Source organism: Coffea arabica, chromosome 2c (assembly GCF_036785885.1).
Source record: "Coffea arabica cultivar ET-39 chromosome 2c, Coffea Arabica ET-39 HiFi, whole genome shotgun sequence".
Lineage (NCBI taxonomy): Eukaryota > Viridiplantae > Streptophyta > Magnoliopsida > Gentianales > Rubiaceae > Coffea > Coffea arabica.
The window spans coordinates 13,624,119-13,646,081 of NC_092312.1; the positions used below are offsets into that span (position 1 = coordinate 13,624,119).

Sequence of the window (21,963 nt, forward strand, 5' to 3'; positions counted from 1 at the left end):
ACACTATCAAATGGTTGTCATGTGTTGACTTTCTTGAATTGGACAATCATTAATGTTGAAGATTCTATTTGAAGAAACATTGCAAAAAATAGTTTTTTGCTTGCTTGATTTTGAAGACGAGCTACTACCATCAAAACTTGTCATTTGATAGCAAATAAGCAAAAAAAATTTGTAAGTAATAATTTAATACTTACAAATTATAATGATAGATATTAGATGAATAGAAAGAATTAAATAATTAATAAAATATATAGAAAGTCCATAAAATTTAAACTTTCTTAAAATCTATTAAACACAACTAATTTTTTTGAATTATCTGACTACTTATATTAATTATTTTTAACGGTTCTGGAACTAGCGGTTCTGATTCTGGTTCTATTTTTTAGAGAACCAAAACCGGAACCTTTATCCAAAATTCTACAATGGTTCTGGTTCCATGGTTTTGGTTCCGGTTCTGATCCGGTTCCAAATGGTCCGGTTCCCGATTCCAAATGGAACCATGGCCATGCCTATGCAGTAGTGTGTAGAAGAAGAAAAATGTTTAGAATTTATTTTATTTTTTTAATGTATTCAAGATTGTGCGTCTTTTGGAGTTATTTTAGAATTAATTTTGAAGTGTGTTACCGCAGAATCTTGCAAACAAAAAACAGTTCGAGAGAAAAATAGAAAATTCAAAAGGAGCCTAACTAAGAGAATTCCAATCTAATCTTGGGAGTTAAGAGACGTAGAGTTAGAGGTGCAAATTTTTTTCACAAAAATAAAAACATTTGGCCCCACAACCCACATGTGTTGATTTGATGCATCACCCAGCTTTAAGAACATTGCCCCCACTCTGGATCTCAAAAATATTTATGTTTGTGAATTTGATGCGATGATATGATCATACAGCAGACACACGATTGTGCTTAATGGAATACACATTGCAGATTTTGTCCTTAATTCCAGACCTTAATTCATGGCAATGAAACCTTGTATCTAGAGATGTATAAACCTCCCCCCCCCCCCCCCCCCCCAAACCAAAAAAAAAAAAAAAAAAAAAAGCGGATGAAAATCCCAATTTGTGCTCAAACCCAAACATTTTCGTATTAATAGAATCCTGTTTGTAAAATGTATTAATGTAATCCATGATTAAACAGTAAAAGAAAATGGAAAAAAAAAATGAAGAGAAATATGTATATAGATTCTTGAAGAGCTTAACTAATTAACTTCCCTCTATTTAACAGACATCACTAATATTCATCTTCTCCAGCAAGTACATGAACATATCATTGATCTATAACAAATTTTGCTCCTATTTTGACTTTCAAATGCGTATAACTTTTCTTTTTGGTTTTCATTGAATTGTATGAGTTACACATCTGAGAATGAAAGAACATCCTTCCCTGGAGACACAAGGAAACATCATATCATTACGAGCATGGGATTCTTTAACATATACGGCTTTGATGCGGCGTAGCATCGATCACAAATATCATGCTAAGTCCAAAACGCGCTAATTACAACTCCTCCTCCTAAGGTATATCTATTTTTGTATTTTACCCTCTAACGTAATTTTTTTCACTATATCTCCTAAATCATTAGTTGCTTCTAACGTTGTGTAATGACAATGTCAAAAAGATATTTATACCCTTAATAGTTAAATGCAGTAATTTCCCTAACTTATTTTATATTTTATCCTCTAACATCATTTTTTCCAATTTATTTATTTATCACTAAAATTGTTACTGAACTCCAATATTTTATAATACCCAAGATAAATAATGTATAAAAAATTGATATCCCTAGCATAGTAATAAAAAATAATAAATTTATAGATATGGTTCTAACTAAATTTCATCCCATAATTACCTTTTTTTTAGATTGGGCGAATATCTTCCTAATTTTACGTAACAATGGCAAAAATAATAAAAATTATTATTGAAAAATTGATATGTTAAATTATTATTAAAAGTCTAAACATGTTCAAATGTTATCAATTTCTCTTTATGAATGTGCATATGGTTGTGATTTTCTTTTAATTTTTTTTGTTGGTAATACTTAAAAAAGAGAGAAACATAGTTTATTTGGGCTCCAAAGTTTCTGGGGTCATTTTTTAATATAGCATGATTAGATGCTATTAAAAATTGTTTGGATGACTAAATTTTTTTTGTTGCGCCATAGGAACTTTTCTCAATCATCTTTTTACTTTTTTTAACCACATTTTTATTTCATAAATATCAAAACACAAAAATTATTACAGTATTATTTTTAAAACATTTTCAAATAATCTTTAATCCAAACAAACCTAATGTATAGACTTTTAATAATATTTTTATAGTTTATTTTTCACTAATAATTTTTATTTTTCCCCTTATCATGTAAAATGAGCGGGGATATTTTCCTCTATATAAAAACCTATAATTTTAGAGATACAATTTAACAAAACCTATATCTATACATAGTAGTAGTTTTAAATATTATCTTTCTCTAGTGGTTTTAGGGACAAATAGACAAATTAAGAGAAAAATGATAGTAGATGGTAAAGTGCAAAACTAGCTAAACCTTAACACGAGTTTTGTGATTAACCCTCTAAAAACGTAGAGATACACAAATTTGACAAACTTGTCCCAATTCAAGGTTAAGCAATAATTATATTTACACGCATTTAAAAAAAGAAAAAAAATATTTACACACATTTTTTAGTTTTTTGTACATGTTGGTATTTGCATTGCCTGCTATACATGCTCCTTTTTAGCCTAAATAATATTGCATGCAAGAAATTAAAAAGGTTGTGTGAATATGATTACGTTTTAAGGTTTTCAACTTTTGAAATCAAGCTCAAACAAGGAGATTACCACCATTTATGATATGGTATCGAACTTTTGAGTCATTATCATTTTTCCAATAAATGATACTCTTCCTTGCTGCTGTCAATGTTGATTCTCTTTTTGCGTTTTGTCGAGTTTGAATCTCGAATTGTCGTCTCGAAGCAAGTTAGTAGTTTTAGACACTGATTAATGGCAATGGAATGAAAGGTGAAAAAAAGATGAAGAGATTAATCAGACAACAAGGATCTTATTATCACACATAGCTGTGCTTTGTCTGGGAATTTGTCCCTTTTTTTGTGCTAGTTACTGTAGAGGAATCTGACCTTTTCTTGGACATAATTCGTTTGTTCTTTGGTACTCTTATTTGATGAGAAGTAACTGCAAGATACGATCTAAGTGTTGATACAGCTAGGAGCCTGGGACTACAACGTCATAGTGCTGAGTTCATTCTTTGGTTTTTATTTTCTTTCTTGTCATGGACAATACTTCTATTTCATCTTATAGTAATACATTTTGAAGCACTTTTATATGCTTAATAACATATTGGCCAACTGGCTATCCGGGTCTACCTCTAGGTGAAGCATATATAAAGCCAGGGGACAATATCACATGACTAGATTATGGCCCTAATTAGTTGGTGCAGTTCATTTTAATCATAGGAAAATATCCTTGAACCTTCAATTCTTGGGAGATTTGATATACGTGTTTTTTGGGAGGAGATGGCCAGGTGGAGGAGGTGATAGGCCTGAATACAGGCGGGCAGAAGAGTTGGATAGAAGAATAATAGAGGTGGTAACTGATAAGCACCTGTCTCCATTATTAAGATATATCAAGTGCAATCGCTGCATCCTAATTTCTTTTGTGCAGCAGCTCTATTAGTTAATAAACAAATCAAAGATCCTCATTATATTTATCATCCACTTGGTTTTCACACATTTTCTCAGTGATTTCATACTTGTCAACTTCTCTTGTTAACTGTTTCTAGCTATGTAATTAAATATAGTGACTATGAAAAGGGTCCATGGAAATTATGATGTTATTAAATTTATACATTTTTTTTTGTGTACAGCAATCCAGTTCTGGTACCCAAATGGTCATGGACATTCCCCTCTGATATTGCCTGTGAACAGGGCTTAGGGGCCCTTTATTTTTACTAATTAAATGCTTTACAAATCTTAGTCTGTGATCTTACTTTGTCACGAGGGCAATTGGAATATGGCACCTTCATTATTAAGCTTCATTTACATGAAAATAGCTTTGGATTTGCATTTATCTTCTTTGTTGAAATGGTTTAGATGCAATTGGGCAATAGCTTAGTATCCTAATTCCTCAAGGTAATTTTTTTTTTTCTGAAAATTCATAAGTACCATATCCCAAATGTTGCATTTATGGATAGATACTTGCATGATAATTAAACATAAGAATTGTGTTTGATCGCAATCGTACAGGAAACCATCTCGCAACAAATCTTGTTGGTAAACATCGTAAAAAGCAGTTGGCCTTCTTTTAAGAAACTCTCTAGTTTGCCTCAAAGAAGGAGAGGGGAAAACAAGGAAATTAAAAGATTGCCGTAAATGTACTTCCGTTGGGCTTGCTTGAATAGAGATGGTTAGGGCATCAATTGAAATTTTTTTAAATATATTTTTAAGTTATTTTTTATCGCACATACATCATATTATATATATATATATATATATGTAAAATGTTTTGATAATTTTTATTTGGAAAGTACAATCCAAAGGGAGTCATTTCTTTTCTGTTCTTTTGTACAAATGTAAAAAGATTCTGCATAGCCACCAATAAACAGCATAATGATGCATCAAAAGGACATATGCCAATCGCTGGACCCCTCAACAAAGAACGTTTTGCTACAATTTTGTCTTCACGGTCCTGATTTGATCACTTTTCACCACTCCATCATTTCAATTGTTTTGTTTTTCGCCAATTCTTGGTCAAGGATCCCTTTCATTAGTACTACTACGGAGATATCATAATTTATATTGTTTACACTTCTTTGATCAAACAAATCGTGAGGTTATACGTCGTCCACGTTGGTAATGTAGGTTTTGGTGCATCACGGGCGATTATCAGCTTGTATAATCACATTACTGATGTTAAATATGTATATTTAAAAGGTATTTCTAATAGGCACTCATAGGACATTCGTTAACACACCTAACATTCACCTAACCTATCACTTATATACACATACTAATAGTTATTACTTTCTCTTGTATTTATATACATTTCTTATTTAATTTTACTTATCTTCTCTTGTATTTATTTATTTTTTCTAATTAATCTTATATTTTAAAAAATGTAATATCTGAAATATATTTTAATGAATGCCCATTGGATACCTGTTAAACAGATCCTTTTACTGTCAAAATGAGATCAAGAAAAAGCAGCCACAGGAATCCAACTGCTAAGCGCGTTTAGCCAAATACATCTATACTTAATCAAGAAGCTAATAATCTCTGGGGTCCTCCATAACACTGCCCAATTGAATTCAGCAAAAGTAGGAACAGTTCTTCCATTTTGATTGTCACAGATTTGGGAAACACCATTCTTTCAGTGTTCCACGAAAGATTTCAACAGTGCCTGAGGGACCTTTAGTTGATCGTGGTTAACTAGGATTTGCATATTCGATATCTGCATGTCTGCAAAATCATAGGATCCACGCCATGCATTTTGATGGTTCAAGTTTGCAAACAATTTTATAGCAGCGACCTCAGTATACAAGAGCATTGACAGATTTTTAGCAGTCAATTATCCATCAATGTTTCCAATTGAACTAGAGAATTTTGTACATTTTAACTATGATTGTGCTCGTTATGGAATGAAGGAAATTTAACAATTTTTCAACAATTTTTCATATGTCTATGTATGTGTAACTGTTTATTAGCTAAGTTTCCTTCAAGATTTGCCGTACAATGTGTGGTCTTTAATGTATCTCTATGTTCCAATTTAAAATAGTCATTCGACATCTATCAAATAAAATTGCTAACTTGATTTGTGTAGATGGATGAAAATCATTTGTTATTGCCAAATTGGCTAAACTACACACCTATGTCTCATCGAAGGTGTTATTTTTTTTTATTTTGAAATATTCCAAAATGTTTGTCATCTTAATAAAGTCAAAATTACTTTTAATTTTTTTCTAATGTTATCCCTATCTTTTCCTATTTTTCATGCTACATTCAAATTTGAAATTTGAATTTTTAAGACAAAATTGTAAATAAAAGCACAAAAATCATAATCGATCATAATCAAATTACTATTTTTAAAAAGTTAGAACTAACCTCGAAATGTGAAAAAAATTTAGAACGGAGAGAGTACATGATAATATAAAATATAGAAAAGAATAAAGAGAAAAGGATTAGAGAAAGCATACATGAAATGTCAACCATAGTAATTGCATTGTGCTATAGGGGTTGCATAATCATGTATGAACTCTCTGAGTGAACATATTGTAGTTGTGGGCTTTTATAGCCAATGTGTAGAACTAATTAAATGACCTTGTACATTATTAGAATTCAAGTGCGGAATAAACAACTATTGAAATATTTAGTACACAACAATTTAATGGTAAATAAGATACAAGCATGAAAGATAAACGACATACAATATTTAGACTCCACTATTGAACCTACATCCACGGAGAGAAACCCGTTCTTTATTATGAAAGGAAAATCCTATATCAAAAAACAACTTGAATTCAAACTCAATCCTTATATACCATATTTCATTTTCCAAGAATCCTCTCTCACACCCCATGTATAAGGCTATATGATGCTCTTGTGTTTCCTTGTGTGTCTCTTGTGTAGTATGTTAATCCACCTATTTATAGATAATATTATTTGGCCAAAAGCCAAATAACAATTAGAAACCAATTCTAATTTCTAAACTTGTACAGAATAGAAAATAACTTCTAATCGTAAACAAAATAGAATATTCCTTGGCTACTATTTCAAGTAACTAAAACCAATTAGAAAACTAGTTATTTCCACACAAAACAAGAAATCTACCTAAAAGAAATTAAGTCAATTTCCTAACAAATCTCCACCTTGGTGAAAATTTTTTTTAACAACCATTTGTCTTCAACCACCAAATAATATGGTACCGAATTACACACCCGAATCAATACAGTTCTGACACCAAATTGATTCAATCGACAAATGAACATGTGTAGTTACTTTGAATCTAACCTCCAGTTGACTCGTGAGAAAGTGTCTCAATTCACCATCTCTCTTTGCAGGATTTTTTCTCACCACTACTTGCAATTTGGGATCGCCTTCTGTGAGTTGTAACCCTAACCATTGATGTAATTTGTAATGCCCGAAAGAAAAGAAAAAGGAAAATTTTCTGGTGATCAGAATTTTTGCAGAATCCGGCCGCATATCCGACCAGTTTCTGGTCGGATACTTGGCCGAATTGCTTAGGCTTTTTGAAAAAAAATTGTTTAACTTATGCCTTGAATCCGGCCAGCAATCCGGCCGAAAATCCGGCCGAATTGTGACGTGGCACAGGCAGTAGCCAGATTTGGTTGGCTGTTTTCTTCATTCTTATCTTGCTTTTGGCTGAAAATATCTTCATTTCTTTCCTTAGCTTGGCCGAGCTTCATGAGGGAGAAAAGAGAGAAAGAAAACTTCAACTTCATCCTTTCATTTCTTGCTTATATCTTGAGATTTCACCGATAGTTTTGAAAACTACTCCATACAAGTGTGTACTAAGGAGGTTTAACGCTTTTGATGGAGTGATTTTTGAAAGGAAAGCTCTAAGTTGCTAGCTTTCTTGAGTTTTGAGGTAAATTGGATAAGAAAGTTTCCTTTTGCTTTAATAATGGTTAATTGGTGGTTTGTAGAGATTAGATATGCTATTTTATGGATGATTTCATGATTTTAACTAGAGTTGGACCAATTTCTGATTTATTGGAGAATTTTCTGATTTTATATGATTATGGTTCGTTGGCTATGGAATGATAGCTTGTTATTGTGTAAAATGGAGCTTGTATACGTTAGATATGATTGTTTGCGAAAAATTTCTAGTTTGTGTGAAAATTCCGATTTTAGGGTTTAATTTGGGGCTTTCTTATGGTTGGTTATTGAACTCTTAATTGGTTAAGATTGAAGGGGGTATTATAACCCTTATTAAGAGTGTTTAATAGCCTATGATGTATCTATGTAATTGTGGTTGATAGTTATGGATTTGGTGATTGTTTGTAAGTTGGAAAAATAGGGAATTTAAGGGGAAATGTTGTCCAATCTTTGAGAACGTTTAATCGCTGTGAGTTTGGGTTAATTCTTGGTAGAATGAAGAACTTGGACTGGATAGAGGAAACTGTCTATGATGGATGAGGATTATGAGCCGTGGTTGGTGAGTGACCCCAAACTATTTTCAAAACTATTTATGAATTGTTTCTTGCATTATTTAGTTGATTGCATATCATGTGTGCTTGCATGCGAGTTCATGACATGATTTGGTTTCAATGAATTCTTGGAAAGTCTTGTGCTTAAAACCAACATCTCCACCATTGTTTACTGTTTATTTGGAGCACAAATGACTCCCTATTCCTGTTTCACCGTTACTGGATCTATTTGAGCGTTGGATGTTTAGTACAATGATTTCACTGGCTCACAAGAGCAATAAACATACATTTGATTACTGATTCATGATATCATTGAAATGAACGATTGTGAAACTTATTTGATTACTGATTTCACTGGACACTCGTTGAATTTCTAACTCACCCTAAAAATATTTTATTCCCCTCCACAGGGTTCGAGGCGAAGGAAGGGCTTATAGTACTTATTCATGTGACTGGATGGATTATCTCAATGTATAGTTTGAATTTGAAACTCATCTTGTGTAATAGTTAGGATTGTATGAATGTTTAGACTTGAACGGATACATATATATGTTCTACTCCAGAAAATTTGTTTGCTTCGTTTTTGGGAAACTAGTTTCCGCTTCACTTATAATATGTAATTCTTGAAGAATTGGATGTAATATTTGAGATATATCTTGTAATTTATTTGAGAACTGTAGTGAGTGAATGAGTCCCAGTGAGAGTTGGACAGGCGGTCTGCCGAACCTTTTGGTTCGCCTTAGGGGAGGTGAGGCTGTTACAGTTGGTATCAGAGTTTAGGTTTCAAATCTCTGTAGTGTATCCTAAATTTAAAATTTAGGATGCCGGACTGTGGGTCTGATTTGACATATCAGTGATTTCTTGTCGGAATGAAAAATCAGACAAGTGGGATTTGGGTAACTCTTAGTGCTTACTTGGAAATGCTTGTTTGACTTTTGCGAGATATCTTGATCTGATTAGTACAAATTGGAATGTCGAGAACGACATTCTTTTAAGGGGGAGTTTCTGACGCTCGAAAGAAAAGAAAAAGGAAAATTTTCTGGTGACTAGAATTTTTGCAGAATTCGGCCGCATATTTGGCCAGTTTCTGGCCCGATATTTGACCGGATTGGTTAGACTTTTTTAAAAAAATTTGTTTAACTTCTGCCTTGAATCTGGCCAACAATCCGACCAGATTCCGGTCGGATTGTAACGTAGCACAGACAGCAGCCAGGTTTGACTGGCTGTTTTCTTCGTTCTTATCTTGCTTTTGGTTGAAAATATCTTCATTTTTTTCCTTAGCTTGGCCGAGCTTCATGAGGGAGGAAAGAGAAAAAGAAAACTTCAACTTCATCCTTCTATTTCTTGCTTATATCTTGAGATTTCACCGATAGTTTTGGAAATTACTCCACACAAGTGTGTACTAAGGAAGTTTAAAACTTTTGGTTGAGTGATTTTGAAAGAAAAATTCTAAATTACTAGCTTTCTTGAGTTTTAAGGTTAGTTGGATAAGAAAGTTCTCTCTTGCTTTAATAATGGTTAATTGGTGGTTTGTAGAAGTTAAATATGCTATTTTATGGATGATTTCATGATTTTAACTAGAGTTGGACCAATTTTTGATTTATTGGAGAATTTCCTGATTTTATATGATTATGGTTCGTTGGTCATGGAATGATAGCTTGTTGTGGTGTAAAATGGAGTTTGTATACGTTAGATATGATTGTTTGTAGAAAATTTCTAGTTTGTGTGGAAATTTCGATTTTAGGGTTTAGTTTGAGACTTTCTTATGGTTGGTTATTAAACTCTTAATTGGTTAAAATTGAATGGGGTATTATGACCCTTATTAAGAGTGTTTAATAGCCTATGATGTATATGTGTAATTGTGGTTGATAGTTATGGATTTGATGATTGTTTGTAGGTTGGAAAAATAAGGAATATAAGGGGAAGTGTTGTCCAATCTTTGAAAACGTTTAATCGCTGTGAGTTTGGGTTAATTCTTGGTAGAATGAAGAACTTGGACTGGATCGAGGAAACTGTCTATGATGGATGAGAATTATAAGCTGTGGTTGGTGAGTGACCCCAAACTATTTCCAAATATACTTATGAACTGTTTCTTGCATTATTTAGTTGATTGCATATCATGTGTGCTTGCATGCGAGTTCATGACATGATTTGATTTCAATGAGTTCTTGGAAAGTCTTATGCTTAAAACCAACGTCTCCACCACTGTTTACTGTTTATTTGGAGCACAAATGGCTCCCTATTCCTGTTTCACTGTTACTGGATCTATTAGAGTGTTGGATGTTTAAATACAATGATTTCACTAGCTCACAAGAGTAATAAACTTACATTTGATTACTGATTTATGATATCATTGAAATGAACGATTGTGAAACTTATTTGATTACTGATTTCACTAGACACCCGCTGAGTTTCCAACTCACTCCAAAAATATTTTATTCCCCTCTATAGGGCTTTAGGTGAAGGAAGGGTTTGTAGTACTTATTCATGTGATTGGATGGATTATCTCAATGTATAGTTTGAGTTTGGAACTCATCTTGTGTAATAGTTAGGATTGTATGAATGTTTAGACTTGAACGGATGTATGTATATGTTCCAGTCCTGGAAATTTGTTTGTTTCGTTTTTGGGAAACTAGTTTCCGCTTCATTTATGATATGTAATTCATGGAGAATTGGATGTAATATTTGAGATATATCTTGTAATTCATTTGAGAACTGTAGTGAGTGAATGAGTTCCTGCGAGAGTTCGGCAGGCAGTCCGTCGAACCCTTTGGTTCACCTTAGGGGGAGGCGGGGCTGTCACACAATTAAGTGGTAAAATCACCATATTTCTTCTCATCATCAGAACTGTCTTGCCACGTGTGGTTTCCAAAACTTCACCTAAAACGATGAACTCGTAACTGTCAGAGTCTTCTGGCACATGAAAATTAGATCTCCTTGTTTCTTTGGGACACATGCCACACCACCCAAAAAATATAATTGAAATCTAAAAGCCACCGGAATGAAGTCTCAACTGTTGGCGGAATGAGAAAGTTTCCAACGGTTCACGTCCAAAATCAACATTGGACTCCATTTTTTCCTTGACCATTGAATCACTTGTTTAGATTCACCGTCAAGTATTTTCATACTTTTCGACTTTCTATCATTCACCATCAATACTTCTTGTCAAGCGATTGAAACAAGAATATCATCTATTAAATTGCTCAATTGGTAACAGTTGTCGATCCACTTGATCTCAATAGTTAATCAAATCCAACTTTGAACAACTAAACTCTTGATCCAACTATTTAATTTGTTGGGATCCAAGTGCTTGTAAGCAACCCAGTTTTGTAACCAAACTCTGATACTAGTTGTTACGATTCAAGCGCGGAATAAACAACTATTGAGATATTAAATACACAACAATTCAATGGTAAATAAGATATAAGTATGAAAGATAGACGACACACAATATTTAACATGGTTCGGTTCCACCATTGAGCCTACATCCATGGAGAGAAATCCGTTCTTTATTATGAAAGGAAAATCTTATACAAGAATACAACTTGAATCCAAACCCAACCCTTGTATACCGTCTCTCATCTTCTCCAAGGACCCTCTCTTACACCCTATGTATAAAGCTACATGATACCCTTGTGTCTCTTGTGTAGTATGCCAACCTATCTATTTATAGATAATATTATTTGATCAAAAACCAAATAACAATTGAAAACCAATTCTAATTTCTAAACTTGTAAAGAATAGGAAATAATTTCTAATTCTAAACTAAATAGAATATTTCTTGACTAATATTTCAAATAATTAAAATCAATTAAAAAATTAGTTACTTCCATACAAAATTAAGCCAATTTCCTAACATTCATATATTTGTCCATACATTTGTATTGTTGCATGAACGTGAACTTCCCCCGCCGGGGCTGGGAATGTGAACAATGGGAACAAACTCGTAAAACCCTTCCCTGAGCTTAATTTTTGCAAAAGGAGGGATCTATCATAAGATTTTCCAACTTTTAGCCGAATGCAGAAATTTCTGAAAAGCTAGCGAGACAAAGACATCCATCACTGAACGTAGCCAATTGCAGAGGATATCATTTTATATACATGTTGTAGGTGTCTCTAGGCTGCCAAATTATGATGAGTAGTGACGATGGCTGCGGTAATATTTGGAAGATGTTGAAGAGTAAGAAGGTGAAAAAAAAATTCTTTTTAGGATCATTTCACAACACAACAGCCCAATAATTGCTTGGTTGACTTAACTACTTTAACACATTTAATTAAAGTATCTAATTAATTCCATATTAGTTGTTTCCCAGCAACAAGTATGTGGCATGATAAGAGTGGATTTTGGACCCCATTACATCGAGGAATTTAAAGTTGGGGTCTATCATCTTTCCCTTCTCGCATTCCATTATTTTTTAAAATATTGCAAATTTGGAAGGAAACTAAATAATTTAATGGATTCATGTTGGAATTAATTAATCCTATTCAAACAACTAATTATTTAGCACATTAATTTCTCCACTAATATTACTTTTTCTATATTCTTCCTCTTCTTTACTAGCTCATAGAAGGTATAATTAAAAGGACCAAAGCTATTTAAGACTTTGTTTGATAATTCAATTCAATATTTAAAAATAATGGATTCATATCTTAACATATTCTGATGCGTTTGATAATTAAAAATTGAACATCTGAATTAATTATGTAGCATTGAATTTTTTAGACAAAATTTGCTCCAAAAAATAAGTAATAAGCTATCACTTATCAGTTAATGAAATATACATTCAAATATATCAAATTTAGTAATTAAAAATTTAATAGTTTAATGAATTCAGATTTCATATTTCAAACTTCAGTTTTATAAAAAACAAATGTAGTCAAAGTTATTTTTTGTCTTAACAAAAATTCTAGTAAAAAAGAGGTGAGATCTAAAAAGTGGAAGGAAAAAAGATAATTTGTAGCTAAAATCTTTAATTGTTAAAATTTTAACCTTAATCACTGACCTAAAACCTCCTCTGACATGTTCAAAATTACTTGGCTAACCAATTCGAAAGCCATTTCCCTTAGACCAAAACATGGCATGATCTGGACCGTCCCTCATTATGGGCAACCCTTCGCCCCAAGAAGTGTGGGCGTCACTATAAAAAATAGTCTCAAATCCAGTGCAATAATAAAATTAAAAAAAAAATTCCAGTACAATAATGAGATTTCTACAGTGCTCTTCTAACTCATGATACTTTTAAGAACCTATATGCTTCTAATTGGACTGCCACAGCATCCTCAGTGGAAAACACCCGAGGGGATTTTCTGACCAGTGTTGGGAAATAAGCAATTAAGGCTCTCAAGAATTACCAATGGTGCATAAATAGAATGCGGGAATGTGCCAAGTAAGGTGTTACTCGATTAGAGCTGAACCATCAAACGAAATTACTACAAATTAAGCAATAAGTATTGCAGCATCTACATCAAAAAATTACCTGAGTCAATCTTTACCAAAAATTATCCAGTCAAAAAATAGTTGATGCCCCTTGTGTTATAAATAAATGATAAAGAAAAAAAAAACAATAAAGAACAAGACATATTGTTGTTGTACCATGCTTGTTCCACCGACTGCTCTGGAGTCACGGGAATCATAAAATGTGATATTTGATACACACGAAAATCACAATAATAATAATCTTAGAGATGATGATGCATTGATCCCTAGCTAATTATAGATGCACACATATATATAATATATTTAAAAAGAAGTTGAAAATGAATGAGAGAGAGAGAGAGAAGAAGAGGGAAAGAAAGGAACGAAGAAAGAAAGGGAAGGTGGAAGAAAAGAGGAACAAAAGCACCCAATAAGGGCCCATAACACGTCCCCTCAAGTAGACTCAAGACGTGATCTTCATCTTTCTCCACTGCACTAGAGTCTCTATACCATTTTCTTCAGCTTTCTAGTTTCTCCCCCTTTCTTTCCCTACCATTTCTAGCCAAATTCCCATGAGTTCTTCAACAACAATTATCTCGGCTGAGAGGCCTAGAGATCCTATCGAAGGATCCTCGCGATCCACCGGTGAAAACCACCAGCAGCAGCCCCAGACCACGACCACCTTAAGTCGATATGAATCTCAAAAACGTAGAGACTGGAACACCTTCGGCCAGTACCTAAAAAATCAGAGGCCTCCAGTCTCTTTATCTCAGTGCAACTGCAACCATGTTCTTGAGTTTCTTCGATACCTCGATCAGTTCGGAAAAACTAAGGTTCATTTACATGGTTGTGTATTCTTTGGACAGCCTGATCCTCCTGCTCCTTGTACTTGTCCTCTCAGGCAAGCCTGGGGAAGCTTGGATGCCCTGATTGGAAGGCTTAGAGCTGCATATGAAGAAAACGGAGGATCCCCCGAGACGAATCCTTTCGGTAATGGAGCTATTCGGGTTTATTTACGCGAGGTTAAGGAGTGCCAAGCTAAGGCGAGAGGGATTCCTTACAAGAAGAAAAAGAAGAAGAAGAATCCAATCAAGCTGCATGAGGATCATCATCAACTCAAGCATTTCAAGCAGTCCACTTGAGCTGCTTAAACGAAAGAACTGGAAAAAAAAATGGTAAATTTTATTCAGACTTTCTTGCATAGTGCATATCCGCATAGTACTGATGACATAATTTTCTTTCAAGAAATGAAATTGGGATACAAATTTAGGCGAAAAATGACGGGTGATGAAAACATACCACCAATTGCACAAGTTTGCTGAAAGATGTGAGTGTGACGGAGGATATAGAAGAATATAGGAAGTTAGACACAGGAATTGTTGGTTAAAAAGTTTAACTATTTGAGGTCAGAACTCAGAAGTCAGGAGGCTCAGAACTCAGGACCACTTGACTAGGCCATACTAGCTCTTGAGTTCATACCTTTCTTGTGATCATCCAAGACTTCATCTCAAAACAACAAAAAACCCTAAACCCGCCTAGTGAAAAACCCTAAAAAGCATCAAGTCTAGGCCATTGAACCATGTCGATTTAGGTTTAGGCTTATCCAATAAGAAAGCCTCCGATAGTAGTCTTAGGCTAAGCATATAGCTAAGGAGGTGTGTGGACGGACCAAGTTAATATACTTTTCTCTCTCATATCATAGTGCAAAAAAACACTGTTAATTAATCTAATTTCCTTATTGAATATCTTTACTTAAATTATGAGCTTTTCAATTGTTTTTGGCTCTTTTGGGATCCGGCATGATTTTGTGCCCCCCATGAATGTCCACATGATACTTACACTCGATCTGCATGTGAGTTTCTACACATATGGATGAGGAAATTGACGCAGACAAATTCTTCCCATGTTGTCTTACAAGCCAAATCTGTGTTGTCGGCTGTCACTCCAGATATTTGAATCTCCTTCCCAACTACCATAACCCTCATTCTGGTGATATGCTACATCGATCTAGAAGTCTATAAAACAAATGATTTTTTTATAATTCTATTGGCTTATTCTTTATTCATGTTCGTACGTAGTATTGGTTGCTAAGCTTTTAGCAGGTAGCATGTCCCAGAGAGCAAAGTTTTGGAGAATCGATATAACTGACACTAGTCCTTTATTTCCTCTTCTGTCTTTCCAAAAATGTCACAACTTGATTGTCCTCCCTTTAGCCCTCAATGGCCACCCTACCAACCAAAGGACGTACTTCTCCTCAATCCCCAGAAAGAAAAATGATACATGTCTAGTACGTTTTTGATGTCTTGTCATCAGAATTATTAAGCTATATATTGTCTTACGTTTTTAATTTAATTATCACCTCACTTTTTTAAGACAAAAAAGAAGTTGATGAGTATGATCATTGATCCTTTCTTGTTTTCTTCCGGGGGCTTATTCTTGAATCTTGAGATTAGTGAATGGATTAGAATAGTAACATAATGAAAGATTAATGTACAGTGACCTAGCACTATGCGTAGTTTCTTGAGACTAGGCATATTGTTCCAAAACTTTCACGAACATGCAAAAGTTAGGATTTTATCTTTGCCTTTGATTGATGGCCTATGACGTCTGACGTAGATCTTTTTTCTGTCTGATATGAAAAAGTTTTTACTAAATCCTGCTTAATCCTTGCAAATTGCTAAAATTTGTTATTTCACTACAAAAGTGAAAGCGTGAATATTGACTCCTTTCTTTTAGCTGGTGGAAGGAATGAGCAAGCAGTGTATAAAAATGGTAATCACAATAATCCATGATACCACACTTGCAAACTCCCACTATTAAAGTCTTGTCTAGTTCATATAATTAAAATTCTTGCACCATTGATCACAGCATTCTTCTTACTTTTCTAATCATTTACTTTCGTAGTGAAAAACCTGTCTCCATGGCCTTTTTGCATTTGAAAACATAAAATAACAAAAATTTCTTTTTAACCTTCCTACTAATCAAGATTCCATTTGAATGTCATAAGCGTTGGTCCGAGTAGTGAACCAACGCTATTCTTCCAGGCAACATACCTGAATATAATACTGAAATCTCTACCGTTGCAGTTCCCACCCCCTTCATTGCCCCTATATCTCTTTACAGTCTAGTGTAGGTATATGTTCCCAATCATGAAAAGGCCTTTTTTTTTTTTGTTAGCAAAGGAGTATCTCCAAAATACACTGAATCTCATGTCTCCTTTCTCTACTCAGGGAGCAGCTTTACTTATTTTGATCATGTTTTCATTGCTTTACAATTATTCAAAACTTACCTCCCTATTAATATCGCCTTGTTAAAGAAATAGTCCTTAGGTTTTACAAAGTACAAACATCTACCATGGATTCCCAGACCACATTACCACTCTATCCAAATATCTTTATACTGTAGGGCGAATTAATGGAGACTATTTATATCCAAATCTGTTTTTATTAGACAGTTCATCCAAAAAACAGAATAAAATAAAATGAAGGATCCAACTGAAATTGTAGAGTTTTCTGCCACTCTAGGTTTTCTTGGAGTTATTTCTTCTCGTTTTAACCTTGTTTTTTTTTTTTTTTTCATTCTAGATTTTTTTGTTTTCCACCAAGAGATATAATACTGAAGCTATGCATGAAAGCTATACCTGGTTTTGGTATGAAGCTAGGCTACATGTGACAGAAATTATTGAGATAAAATAATTGATGCTGTCCCTATATTTGTTAATAAAGAGCATCCAAGGAGTGATTATATCTTCTTAGGCTCCACCTATATCCTTGAGGTTTTTAAGTTGACATGTTGAATATTCTCGCGATAACTCTGTCCAAAAGGAATCCTAAGAATACCAATGATAACTTTTCTAGGGTTAAATGCGTTGAGCCCTCTAATGTTTGGTGTGATTTGTACTTTCCCCTATAATGTTACTCTGATTGCAATTTCTTCCGACTAATAGGTAGTGCTAACAATTAATTAAAATGGCATTAATACTCTCAAATTAACAATTAATAGAAATAATACCTATGAAAAGGAAATTATTATTTGTTCCAGGAAACTGCCCTTAAAAGTAGGATCCAACAAATTAAAAAAACCACATGCCCTTGGAATCTATCATAGAATATAAAATAAAACCATTTAATAAGCAAAACAAAATCATATACTAGTATTCAGAGATTAATACCATCTAACTTGAGGGAAAAAAAATTTCTCTTGAGATTTTTAAATGTCCACAAAGTGGTATGATATATTTTGACACGTCTTTCACCTCTTATTGATATACATGATCTAAAGAAGGAACAGCTTGAACAATAGCTAGAGCCAAATTTACTGATTTTTGTGACATTTTTATATATAATAGAAGTAAAACATATTTGAGAATTTTTTTTATTAGTATAAGTGGAGGGTCTCGAAACTGAGACCTCTCACTTATACTCCTTCTCCCGTATCACCAAGTCCATCCTTCCCCACATAAACAAAAAAAATTCCAGCACTATAAATGGGTGAGAGAAGAAGCTTTTGCAGCGAGAAAGAGAATAGCAGAACAATGAAACTAAGGCCAAAATTGAAGCTTTTAATTTTTGTAACTGTCAAAGCTGATGTGACTTAATGGAAGGGGAAAAAAGTGCAATAAAAATAATGCGAAGAGGGACGTTAGGCTGGCTAAGGGTATTCAACTCCTTTTCTTTAATTGAGGAATAAATTGGGTAAATTTTTGCTAGTCTAACATATGAAATGTTGTAGTGTAGGCATTTCCAACTGGGGCAAAAAGGAACTGCAAAGTGCTTCATGACTAAATCTAGTTACACATTTGAAAAGTATATCGGACTAGTCTATGTGAAATACGACTATTGGCTTGCTTATTGACTGATATTGAAAATTTTGATTAAAAATCTTTCTTATAGACATGGGCTTACAAAAATATTGCTGCGATAACAGTTTAAGCGATGAATATTGGGATGTAGAGGATGCATCATAGTTGTCAGTTTGTTTTGCACGATACTGAAAATCTTGGGTTTATGAAGTATAAAGTGTCTGTTTTCAAAAAAACAAAAAAAAAATGAAGTATAAAGTGTCTAAAATTAGGACCTAGCAATGAATAGATAAAATTGGCTTTTGGAGTAAGATATCAATGCAATAGATGTACACCAAAACACTCCACAATGCAAATTAAAATGATATTGTATTCACCCGTTTATATCTCATCATTTTGTAGCTAATACAAAAAGAATTTCCTAAGGTTTCCTAGCGATTAGGTGATAAGTGTCCTATCTTATTGAAGACAAAGTATTGCAGTTTTATCATAACTTATTACTTGAAGGACATTTTTGGCCTCTTTTGACCAAGCAATTTAGCATCTGAGATTAGGGGTAAGTTTTTTTGAAACGTGTTGAACCATCGAATAGTGGATTCTATGCTATCTTTATCATATTCTGGCCCTAAACTGTGACGTAGTTAATTCAATCTGGCCAGCTTTAAAGATTGAAGTACCAACTTCACTATTTCCCTTGTGAAGCGCATATGCATGTTATAAATCAACACAAAGGACATCAGGTTGAACTCCTTGCTTGGGCAAGCCTGTGTACAGGAGAAATTGATGGGTGAAGTAAATCTCATATTGTTGCCTAACAACAGTTATTTGAGCGTAATATTGCGTCTAAAGTTATGTAATGTAGTCTAGAAATCATAACTTTTCTATCCTAAGCACTATTATAGTTGTCATTACCATAGCCTTCTGTAGGAAGTTCAATATTTGAAATTTAATAACATTCAAAAGAAGTACATACGAATGGACAAACTTGGAAGAGTAACTGAGCTTCAAGAGTCAATTACTCTACTTATATTTTTGTAGGAACTAAAGAATAGAAAAGACACATTTTAATTATGTCCAATACACTCGATGAAACCTTGCAAGCTTTCAAATTTTTCTTGATGAATTCTGATACTATAAATACAATGAGAAAATTCTGAATTTGTTGTAAATGTTCATTATCATGGTAATCATCCAATTTTATTCTTTTTTTATAGTATATAATTATATTTTAATTAGTTTTGCTGAAAAATTGGAAATCAATAAAACTTGCTTGGTGCTTTGTGGATAGTTGATATAATCTACTGTGGTCTTTTTCTAAAAAATTTTTTATGCCCCTTGACTATTTTTAAATTTTTTGCATAAAACTATTTTTATGCAAACACAATAAAAAAGTATTGCTACTCATTTATCAAGTTCAGGGTTTGAAAATATGCGTATCCACGTTCCATGTAAACTGTCAAACATAAAATGTCCTTGTGTCTTTCTTGCTTATGTTGTTTGGTACAATATGAAGACATTCTTGTTCTCACCTTCTTATTAGACTCTTGAATTTTTAGCTTTTATGCATATCATTTTTGAATCTTGACTTCATTTTCACTACTAATATTCGATAGGGTTAACTGCTCCATCATACACTAACTTTTTCTGATGATTCTATTTGGTTTTTCAACTTTAAAATTCTTCATTTGACTCCTATATATTTCAACACAAATAAATGCAGTATTTCAAACTTTCTGTGGAAAATCAATAGGTTCTCTTCCTGGAATCATTTTCACAGTTTGACCCAAAGCTTCAACGCAAACGCTAATCTGCCATTAAAATTTTAGCGAAGATTTGAAATTGGCTCTTATGTATGATCTTAGGTAGTTAAAGTAAGCAAAAGTACTTAAAAATGTGAAGTCATATTAGACAACAGGCATTCATTATGTCTATGACAGCTTGATTATCTCAAGCCTAGATTTATTTTTTTTTTGGTGGGTATCTCATGCCTAGAATAGACTAAATAACAAATTATTGCTCCGATTAGGGGCCAATATACGTCTGAAATAGAATTTGAGGGAGAAAGGTGAAAATCGAGGACAATATGAGTCATGATAACTGATGTTAATACTTTAAGTACATGCAGCTTGATTCAATTTGTCAGCTTTTCAATTATTTATATTGTTACATATTCTCTCACAACATGGTAAATGATTTGAATTTACTCCTGATTGGAAATGTTTATGCTTGCGTGTGAACAAAATTGTTTGCAGGAGTTAGCAGCAGCCCATCTGAGCTAGGAAACATCAATGGATTTTACTGCTTGAAATTTGATTCCTGTCTACAAGCTAGCCATAAACTAGAGCCTAGTTCTTGTCAATGTATACATGCTATAGTTTATAGTTCGAGTGATAGTATATGTTAGTTGGACTATATCAGAAGCATGAAATTTGTCTTCGAGTGAAAGAGAATGACTTCTCTCTTTCTGCACTGTATATTAAGTGAAGGTGCTGTGCTTTAATTGCTGCAAATGAACAATCATGCATATTCCAAATTCTCGTTGTTAACTATGTTTAAGAGATATATTAGATTTCTCAGTTATTGTTCTTAGGCTTAAAAATTGCACTTTTTTCCCCATTACTAAAGATGCATTGCATGTTTGACTTATATTCGCTCACAAGGGTTTTCTAAAAACACAGGCTTTCTGTTGTTGAAGACATTATTTATTGTTTATTTTTTTTCTATTCGTGGTCTCTCCTCTCTCTCTGTTTTGGCTGGGAATTGATATTTCATGTTAAAGTAAGATTTACCGTGGTAAATTGAGAATATTATTCATGACTCTTGAGAATGATAATGTGAGTCAGATCTAGAATATGTGCTTTGATTGGGACGCATGGATTTAGTTGCTTTGAGACATCGAAAACAAGCCCAAGGTTCTTGTTTCATAGTTTTTAGAATATTTCAATTTGGTTAATAAATTAGCACCAAAAAAATTGTTTAATAAATTATGTTGTTAGGAGTAGTTTCATGTTTGGTATTTTTTTGACTAATTCAAGTGTTTTAAATTACAAATAATTTTTATTGAAATTTGTTAGGAGATTCGTTAGCAAAAGTTATATGTTAAAAGTGTTTTTTTGTTGAAATTTGTTAGGAGATTTGTTATGTTAAAGTGTTTCTTGTCTGCCCTACAAATAGAGAGTTTATGAATGAAGAATTTAAGGTCTTTTTTAGTTCTTTAATACGATATTTTATAATAAGCTATTTGTTTGCAGCACTAACTCCCACCCAGTGTTATTTCTTAGTTTGTGCTCGATCTAAATTCCAACCAAATTGGTATCAAGCGCCAAAACCGAGAACAAACCCACGGTGCTTTGTTTCATAGTTTTTGTTGGAGTAATGCAACTTCTGCTGCAACCTTCTAACTTTAGAATATGTCAATTTGGTTAATAAATTAAGCTATTAGTTAGTTTTTAGGAGTAGTTCCACGCTCGATATCTTTTGACCAATTCAAGTATTTTGAATTACAAGGTGTTTTTTGCTGACATTTGTTAGCGAATATTATGTTAAAAGTGTTTATTGTATGCCCTACAAA

At 33.3% G+C, this 21,963-nt stretch overlaps 1 protein-coding gene across 1 annotated transcript; it reads left to right on the forward strand.

The window, feature by feature from the left end:
* The first annotated feature begins 14,006 nt into the window (after positions 1-14,006).
* Positions 14,007-20,866, forward strand: LOC113726164 (protein LIGHT-DEPENDENT SHORT HYPOCOTYLS 10-like). Its single transcript, XM_027249726.2, has 2 exons — positions 14,007-14,766; positions 20,645-20,866. Exon 1 carries the CDS (start codon positions 14,164-14,166, stop codon positions 14,731-14,733), a length of 570 nt encoding a protein of 189 aa, XP_027105527.1. The 5' UTR covers positions 14,007-14,163; the 3' UTR covers positions 14,734-14,766; positions 20,645-20,866.
* The last annotated feature ends 1,097 nt before the right edge of the window (positions 20,867-21,963 follow it).

Bases quoted from the DNA above. Each gene is read 5' to 3' on its own strand.
- LOC113726164 (XM_027249726.2), top strand. From the start codon at position 14,164: ATGAGTTCTTCAACAACAATTATCTCGGCTGAGAGGCCTAGAGATCCT.